Source organism: Prionailurus viverrinus, chromosome F1 (genome assembly GCF_022837055.1).
Source record: "Prionailurus viverrinus isolate Anna chromosome F1, UM_Priviv_1.0, whole genome shotgun sequence".
NCBI classification, from domain to species: domain Eukaryota; kingdom Metazoa; phylum Chordata; class Mammalia; order Carnivora; family Felidae; genus Prionailurus; species Prionailurus viverrinus.
In genome coordinates, this window is record NC_062577.1 from 55589728 (window position 1) to 55598372 (window position 8645).

Below are 8645 nucleotides of genomic sequence, written 5' to 3' on the forward strand. Positions count from 1 at the left end.
TGCAGAAAACCCCCACTACACCCACCCTACGCTCTAAAGACCCAAAGCACGAATGGAAGACGTCGACTCCGCTTCGTCTTCTTTTCCGACCAGGCCCAAGGGGTTCCTGGGGAAACCGTCACTGAATTGAAAGTAGTATTTAACCCCAAGGAAATGTGCTCTTGTGGGCGCTTGCAAAACAATGGACCCCACGTGATCTGGGGCTGTGGTGGAGCTGAGAGGGTGACATTTCCTACAAGGTGCAGCAGAGGAGGGGACGCGCGTGCCGCTTTCCCGGGTTTCGGGACGGCGGCCTGTTTTGTTGTCGTCTGAGGCTCCCGGGAGGGTTTGGCTGAGACCAAGGGAGTCGTTCGGAGACATCCATCTTATTTTGTTTGAAAAGTTACTCGTCCAAGTTGTCACTGCGTGACAGCCTGGAATAAAGCTAATTTGCGACCGCCCCTCCTCTCTTCCCTGAAGGTCTCGGAGGCAGCAAGGCTGACGCGGTGCTAAATTGGGCGGGGACTCCGCGCCCCAGCTCTCCCGCGCCAGAGCTCAGAGCTGAGCAGCTTGGCAGCCGGAGCCCACGAAGGATGAGGACATCGACTTTCGGGATAAAGGCTGAGTGAAGAAAAATCAGGCAGGCCCGAGTGAAATCAGGAGGAGGGAACCCAGGGGGCCGCCTCCCCGTGCCAGGAGGCGGGCTTTGCACCCGTGAAAATACACGGGAGCACCAGCTGCTCTGGGCAAGCGCCCCAGGAGCGCTGGGACCAACTCTCCACGTCCGATGCCGGATTGGAGCTGCAGAAGTTAGTGGAGGGCCACAAATCCCTGCAGCCGCCGCCCGGGCCCCTACGCGCGGGACCCTGCTCAGCCCACGCGGCAGCAGCAAACACTTTGGCGTGGCCGGGGGCGTGGCCGAGGAAGCGGGCCACGCCCCTCTTTCCCAATTCCCCTCCACTTCCCGCTCCCATTGGTCACGAGGATGGCCAATGAGCGCTCGGATCGAGGTCCTACCCTGGGTCTGACTCCGAAGCTCCTGCCAAAACTTTGGGAGTTTTTAGAGAGGAGTTTTTTTTTTTTTTTTTTCCTCTTATTACTTTTTTTTTTTTTTTTAAAGCTAACGGATTATTATTGTTGTTGTTTTAAATTTAGCTCGCAGGGCTTAGCTGTTTGGGTTTTCTTTCGGTGCCCGGCCCCTGTCTCCCCCGCTTCCCTGGAGTGTGCGGAGCCGCGGCCCCTGCCCGCCTAGCAGCTCCAGAGCCCCTCGCTCGCCTCCGGCCCGCGGGGAGCGCGGGCGCCTCGCCGCCTTTAAAGTGAGGCCAGGGGCCGAGGCTGTGACCGGCCGGGATCCGGGCCTCGCCTCCTCCCTCGGTGGCGCTAGGGCTCCCTGGCCTGTCTTCAGTGCGGACGGAGAAGCGAAAGCGGATCGTCCTCGGCTGGGCTGCCGCCGCCTCCGCGACTCAGAGCGCCCCTCCCCGCGCACCCACCCACCCAGCTACCCGGCCGGGCCCGGCCGGGCCGCGGCGGCGCTCGGCGCACCCAGCCAGAATGTTCGCCGCCGGGCTGGCTCCCTTCTACGCCTCCAACTTCAGCCTCTGGTCGGCCGCTTACTGCTCCTCGGCCGGCCCGGGCGGCTGCTCCTTCCCCCTGGACCCCGCCGCGGTCAAGAAACCCTCCTTCTGCATCGCAGACATCCTGCACGCCGGCGTGGGGGAGCCGGGGGCGGCCCCGGAGGGTCTGGCGGGGGCCTCGGCCGCCGCCCTCACCGCGCACTTGGGCTCGGCTCACCCGCACGCCTCTTTCCAAGCTGCCGCCAGATCCCCGCTTCGACCCACCCCGGTGGTGGCGCCCTCCGAAGTCCCGGCTGGCTTCCCGCAGCGGCTGTCTCCGCTCTCAGCCGCCTACCACCACCATCACCCACAGCAACAACAGCAGCAGCAACAACCACCGCAGCAGCAGCAGCAGCCTCCGCCTCCACCTCGGGCTGGCGCCTTGCAGCCTCCGGCCTCTGGGGCGCGGGGGGTCCCGAATCCCCCCCATAGCGGCTCGGCCCCGGCCCCCTCCAGCAAGGACCTCAAATTTGGAATTGACCGCATTTTGTCTGCAGAATTTGACCCCAAAGTCAAGGAAGGCAACACGCTGAGAGGTAGGTCTTGGGCTAGAGGCTGCAGGCCTCTGACCACGGCCCTGGCGCACTCCCAGGTCCCAGGGCCGTTTGGGATGCCTTTGAGTATTTTCACAATTAAGGACAAGTCGGTAAAATGAGGGAGAAGAAAATGAATTGTAAGAAGACTGTGAAACGTTAGGTGTAAAACTCACCTGCTCTGCATTACAAAAAAAAAAAAAAAGTTTCCAGGGATGCTTTAAAAAACACACGTCACAGAATCATTATTCCTAAAAATCCGTTGGCATAAATATTCGCTAAAATGGCTATTCTCTGTCTCTTGAATCACATATCTAGAGAGTGAGCTATATTAATTTGACAGGGGAAACCCTTTCGGGGAACACTTTCCCTTCCATTTATCTGATTTCTAGTGAAATGCCACTCAAAGAATGTAGATAAACAAAATCGCCCCTCAGCAGAGTGGGGGCTCCTTCACGGGGGAGGGTGGAGGTCTCCTGAAAGTGACTGCCTTTTGGCCGTTTTATATAAAGCCCTTCCTTGCTATATGTGTGGACGTGGACGTGTGCGCTACACATGGGAACATTTTGTGCATCGCCCCTTGGCCTCGGTCGGGGAGAGAGGGCTTTTGGGGGTAGAGACAAGGTCTCCCGCGACTTTGCTGCAGGGAAACCGAATCGAGGTGGCAGGGGAGGGACAACTCAGCCGGAGAGTGTGGGTTTGCCCGAGGTGTAACCAGCTCTTCTTTTCCCTCGTCCCCAGACCTCACGTCCCTGCTAACCAGCGGGCGGCCCGCAGGCGTACACCTTCCCGGCCTGCAGCCTTCTGCCGGCCAGTTCTTCGCGTCTCTAGATCCCATTAACGAGGCTTCTGCCATCCTGAGCCCCTTAAGCTCGAACCCGAGAAATTCAGTCCAGCATCAGTTTCAAGACACGTTCCCAGGTACGGAAATCCCGCTGAGCGACGGCCTGACGGGGCAGGTCGACTGACTGCTCATTCAGGACTGACGCCTGGCGTGGCCACCGCGGTTCAGCCAACCCGGGGTCGGTGCAGGAGGCTACCAAGCCCGGAGACAGAAACCGAAAGAGTTCTCAGCTAGCTAGCTCACCCCTCGGTTGGCTCCCGGGGGCAGAGGGTGGGGGACCCAGGGAGGCCGTGGGCAGGTGGGGCGAAGGGGCTTTCCCTAGTCTTGCTGCCAGAGAGGGGCTTGAAAATGCAGCCAGAGGTGTTGTTTTTTTAACATACACACAATTTGGAATGACTTCAAACACTTTGGCCAAGGAGAGGTTCTGTCGGCGCACACGTTTGCAAGAACTTATGCGCGCGCGCGCGCGCGCGCGCACACACACACACACACACACACACGAGAGTCAAAGCTGTCTTCTCTACATCCTAAGGCCCAACCGACGTTTTCGCCAAATCTTTGCATGCCCAAAGGCCGCGCATTTGGCTGATATTTTCCCTTTGGCATTAATCGATGAAGCTCCGGCTTCTCCATTCCACACTTGCTTTAGGCCTCACGCCTAAAGTCTCACGAGCTGTAGGATTCCATTTTAGACAGGCCATTCCCAGTCTGCGCGAAGGGCTATCCGAATGCGGGGCGGGGTGGGGGGCAGATGTTAACGCAAAAACAAGTCTTAAGCAGCGCGGTGAGTCCCGGGCCCGCAGACCGCGGACGTGGCACTGACGCGGCCCTCCTGTCTTTCTCTTGCCCCCGCTACCGCCTGGTGGCAGGTCCCTACGCTGTGCTCACGAAGGACACCATGCCGCAGACGTACAAGAGGAAGCGCTCATGGTCACGGGCTGTCTTCTCCAACCTGCAGAGGAAAGGCCTGGAGAAAAGGTTTGAGATTCAGAAGTACGTGACGAAGCCCGACCGAAAGCAGCTGGCCGCGATGCTGGGCCTCACCGACGCGCAGGTAAGCGGGTTCAGGCGCCCGCGCACCGCTCCCTCGGGGCGCGGCCTAGCCCCAGGGCTCCCTCCGCCCCGGCCCACTCTCCTTCTGCGGGGGAAACGCAGGGTCTTGAATTTCTCGAGACCTCGCACACGTCGAAACTTGAGGCAGGAGGAGGGGGGATGTGGGGGTGAGAAGGACGGAAAGAATAGCCCATCCCCAAAGATGTATGTCAACAACCGAAGCATGTTTATTTTGGCCAGAAGGCGAAAGAACAGCAGAGAAAGCGAATAGGCCGCAGGAGATAATAATTATGTACTCAACTGTAGTGCAATTCGCTGTAGGAGGCAATTTATTTCAGAAGAGATAAAAATCCAAAGTCAAGAGATTGTTGTTGGTCCCCCCCCTCCTTCCTCCCTCCTCCTCCTGCTGCCGCTGGATTGTGAAATCCCCATTTGTGAGGAAGTGAAAACATCATTTCAAACGGAATTACTTAGTAGGGTGAGGAGTGCCCTTAGAGCAGAGCCACCACCGTCTGTCCGATTTTCTAACGGCACAGGCTCTCAAGAAAATCTCTGGTGGGGGGGTGGGGAGTGAGAGAAAGAAAAAAAAAAGATTTTCTTAGAATACCTAAGAGCATTTCAGCAGCTTCTGCCTACTTGGATTTTTTTTTTTTTTTTTTGCAAGGCAATGGCGAATTGATCGTGTTTGAATTCAAGTTTTTTCTTTTTTTCAAATTCAAGAATTGGACCTTTTTTTTTTTTTTCCCCCCGGAAATAGAAGAGGCACTTTGCTTCCACACCCCACAGCAGTGGCCTTTGCTCCCTGGGTGCTGAATGTTCTGAGTAGAGCAGAAGCCAAACGCAGGCACCTTTTCATAGCTCCTTTAGGTTACCCCCCCCTTTCTGTCCTCCATTACACAACTCCCCCCCCCCAGCACACACTGGAAGAGCCCAGCCGTTTTCCACCAGCTGTGGATGTTATTTTTAAAAGGGAAGCTGGAACTTGTGTGAACAGCACTAGGTCCCCCAGGGGATTGTATATATTTATATAGATTCTCCACCCCATCCCTACCCCCTTCTTCCACTCTGCACAGGTTTCATTCCAGCATTTTCTAAGCCCGCTGAAGGATCAGTTTATCCCAGGCAGGCACAGGACTTTATCGGTTTCTGAGTACCTACCTGCCAAGGAAATGCTCTTCTGCTGAAGGTCCAGCGGTGCCCCCCCCCCCCACTGAGACTAACTCTTTTGAACCCTCTTTCCCCTCTGTTCTCCCCACGGTTTCTCCTTAACAAGAACTGCTTTCGTAGAAACTTGCCTTGGGTAGAGGCAGTAGAGGGGCGGACCAGCTTAGCAGAAATTGTTAACGTTGGTTCACCAAACTCTTGAAATCATGGGTATCTTTTTCTGGGCTAGGGGTCCATAATTTAAATCAGATTTTCGGAGAGCCCTGACTCGAGTCGGGCTAAGACGCATTGATTTGGAGCAGAAATCGTCCTTCCTCTGCTTTCCAACGAGCATCCAGGTCATTTCAGGATCAGGTCTGGAGGGCCACATTGTGAGAACCAGGCCTAGTGGGTTCCGCAGGCGAGGATCCCTGGCGAAGGCCTCCGTTTCCCGGGGCTGCCTCTCGGCCCCTGCGCCGGGCACAGGGCCCGGCCGGTGGCAGACAGCTGGGGACCTCGGCTCCAGGCCGCGCGCGAGTCGGAGTGCGGCGAGCCCGCGTCTCATCTCCGTGTCCCTTCTTGTCTCCCCACCTGGTGCGGCGCAGGTGAAGGTGTGGTTCCAGAACCGGCGGATGAAGTGGCGGCACTCCAAGGAGGCCCAGGCCCAGAAGGACAAGGACAAGGAGGCGGGCGAGAAGCCGTCGGGCGGCGCCGCGGCCGCCGACGGCGAGCAAGAGGAGCGGAGCCTCAGCCGCTCGGAGGGCGAGGCCGAGAGCGAGAGCAGCGACTCCGAGTCTCTGGACATGGCCCCCAGCGACACGGAGCGGACCGAGGGGGCCGAGCGGTCACTGCACCAGACCACGGTCATCAAGGCCTCGGCCGCCGGCGCCCTCCTCCCGGCCAGCGGCGGCGGGAGCGCAGGAAGCGGCGGCGGCGTTGGCGGCAGTTTCGGCTTCGGCAGCCTTGGCGGCGGCGGCGGCGCGGGTAGCGGCGGCGGCGCCTCGGAGCTGCTGCCCGCGCCCCAGCCCACCCTCAGCGGCGCTCCGCAGAGCCCCGAGCCCGCCCCGGCGCCGCTGGGCGGCCTGTAGACTGCGCGAGGCGAGGGGCCCCGGGGCCCGCGTGCCGCCCCCTGCCGCCCAGGGTGGGCCGGACTTCGCGCCTGCTTTGCGTTGGCAATGGGGCCAGGGCGACGCCGCGGCGGAGCGCCCTTCCCTGCGGTCCCACCTGCCCGTCGCCGCCGCGCAGGTGCCCAGAGCCGAGGGGGGTCTCAGTGCCCCCGCCCGAGGCCCCCTCCCCTCCCCCGCGCCGGCCAAACACTTCTCCCCGGCCGCGAGCAGTTCACACTGTGAAGTGTTGGACGAAACAGTTCCTCCCCGCACTCGGGGCCGTGGCTCAAGGACGAGCTGCACATAGGACGACACAAACTTGTAAATAAAATGTTTACTACGGTTTGTAAAGGCCGCTCGGCTTGCTGGGGCGGTGCGGTCGTTAAGGTGGGGGATCTCCCACCCGGACCTCAGCCTCGGGCGCTGGAGGCCGCAGCAGCTGGAGGTGGGAACTAGTACTTTCGGGGGGGGGGGGGAGGGTAGGAGGAGGGGAGTGCAGCAAGCTGAGACCCGCCTGGCTGCACTGGCTGCAGAGATCGGCGTTGGGGCTTAGAGGTCCCACCAGTTCCGAGGGCCCCTCGGACGTAGCCTGCGCCCACCGCCACAGAACCGGCGCTCCACCACCCTGAGTGTGGCCAGAGGACCGAGGTGGCCGCGGAATCTGTTAGGCCTGTCGGACAGATGGCTTCCCCACCCGGTCTCTGGGCCCCATGAGTGTGCCCGAGGGCTTTCCTTGGCTGGAGAGCCTGCTGAGCTGGAGTGGAGATGTCGGTGATGCGGGCGGGGTCAATTTAGCCACAGTCAGTACTTACAACGTGGCGACTCGATGGCCGGAGTGGAGCTTTGAAGCAATTCCAACACAAACCGCTCCTTGGGCTTGGAAGGCGTAAGGGGAGAAGGTAGTGTCCTGGAGGAAAGGACAGACAGATCACAGTGGTTAGGGTTGATGGGCCAGGTCTGAGAAGGCTTTAAAGGTGCCTGAACAATCGTAGGCCAGTCAGGGAGGTGCCCTGTTTGAGGTCACACGCAGACAAAGTCAAAACCGGAACTCAGACCTCCTGGCTCACATTTGCCCAGTGATGGGTCTACAAAACTGTATCTCCCAGCCCCATCCACTCACAATCTCCCTGGCAGTTAGGCCACTGCAGGTGCCCAGTGAGTCCCTCCCCAGCTCCAGCCCCAACAGCCAGGAGTTGAGAGGCCGTTTCCCCATCACACTGCCGCTGGGATATTTATTTTGCTTCCACACTGCAACTGGGATGGACCATTTCAGGTTGTTTTGTTTTGAAAGGCTAGACAGTCAAACCTCTCTCCCAGACCTGTCCTCTCTGGGCTCTCTTTCCCTCGAAACTACAACAAGTCCAGAGTTTGTATAAAGCTCTTTTGGGAGATTTAAAAACAAACAGACTTCGCTGACAAACCTGACCCCGAGGGTCTATTTGACAAGGCTTCTTACAGGCCCACCATCCATGCCAAGATGTGGTTCTCTGAGAGGATGCTCTGTCGAGAGTGATGTTCCCCCAGAGACGCTGAGGTCAGCGAGCCCAGGACACGTCCCAGTCCCCAGGCTGGAGTGAGACGGTTCTTAGTGGTTCCCCGATCTGGCTTAGCTTCTTCCCCATTTCGACTCATTGACTTGAGCACAAAGACCTCCGTTTTAGAGCAGAGGCCCCAGAGTTAGCCTTCTTTGGCCTGGCGCAGCACAGGGGTGCAAGGCTGACCATTCCCTGCCCCCCATCAACCTCCCAGCATCCAAGTGGAGCCGAACCCCTTGAGGAATGTGCACAGTTGGGGAGGGGGAGTGGCGGCGACCAGGGTGGTCCAGTGTAGGAAAGAGAAGGGAAAGGTAGAAGGCTCGAAGGAGGGGCCTTAAGTTAAATGGGAACGTGAGCTGGCTATTATCTTTAAATGTGCCTAGAGTTTCCAGGCACAGGCAGCCTCCATACCTGCTTGGGAGGGAGGGATTCCTTCACCACTCCGCGGGCCTTACCACCTAACCGCAGGATTCTTCCTGTGCCCCAATTTTGCTTTCATTACGGAAATCAGTTTCCTCTGACCCTTGAAATATTAAAATGCTGTAATCAGGACATCCCAAGGACACGGAATTTTGAGGCACTTAAATCCAGTGCTGGCATTCAGGAGAATAAGGCGGCAGCAAGGATACCTAGTTGAGGAACTCAGCTGGGGAGGAGAGTCAGACGGGAGCTGGTGCTTTAGACCACAAGGCCTCGGGGTGCCCACTGCCCTGATCTCCCTTCGCATTTCTCCTCCTGGGGCCCGAGTTTTTTGTTTTTTTGTTTTTTAAGTAAAGGAAATGATCTCCCAGGGACTGTTAAATGAAATGATTTCAGGTACATTTCGGCCTTAGCACCAC

The 8645-nt window shown here is 58.5% G+C and overlaps 1 protein-coding gene across 1 annotated transcript; it reads left to right on the forward strand.

Moving 5' to 3' along the window:
* Positions 1-264: 264 nt before the first annotated feature.
* Positions 265-6616, forward strand: HLX (H2.0 like homeobox). The gene is made up of 4 exons (XM_047839602.1): positions 265-2128; positions 2867-3046; positions 3839-4023; positions 5771-6616. The coding sequence occupies exons 1-4, from the start codon at positions 1531-1533 to the stop codon at positions 6251-6253; spliced, it is 1446 nt and encodes a 481-aa protein (XP_047695558.1). The 5' UTR covers positions 265-1530; the 3' UTR covers positions 6254-6616.
* Positions 6617-8645: the final 2029 nt, after the last annotated feature.

Excerpts from the sequence above, each read along its gene's own strand:
- HLX (XM_047839602.1), top strand. The coding sequence starts at position 1,531 with ATGTTCGCCGCCGGGCTGGCTCCCTTCTACGCCTCCAACTTCAGCCTC. Across the intron at positions 3,047-3,838 it reads GTTTCAAGACACGTTCCCAG|GTCCCTACGCTGTGCTCACG; the intron begins GTACGGAAATCC and ends GCCTGGTGGCAG. Across the intron at positions 4,024-5,770 it reads TGGGCCTCACCGACGCGCAG|GTGAAGGTGTGGTTCCAGAA; the intron begins GTAAGCGGGTTC and ends GGTGCGGCGCAG.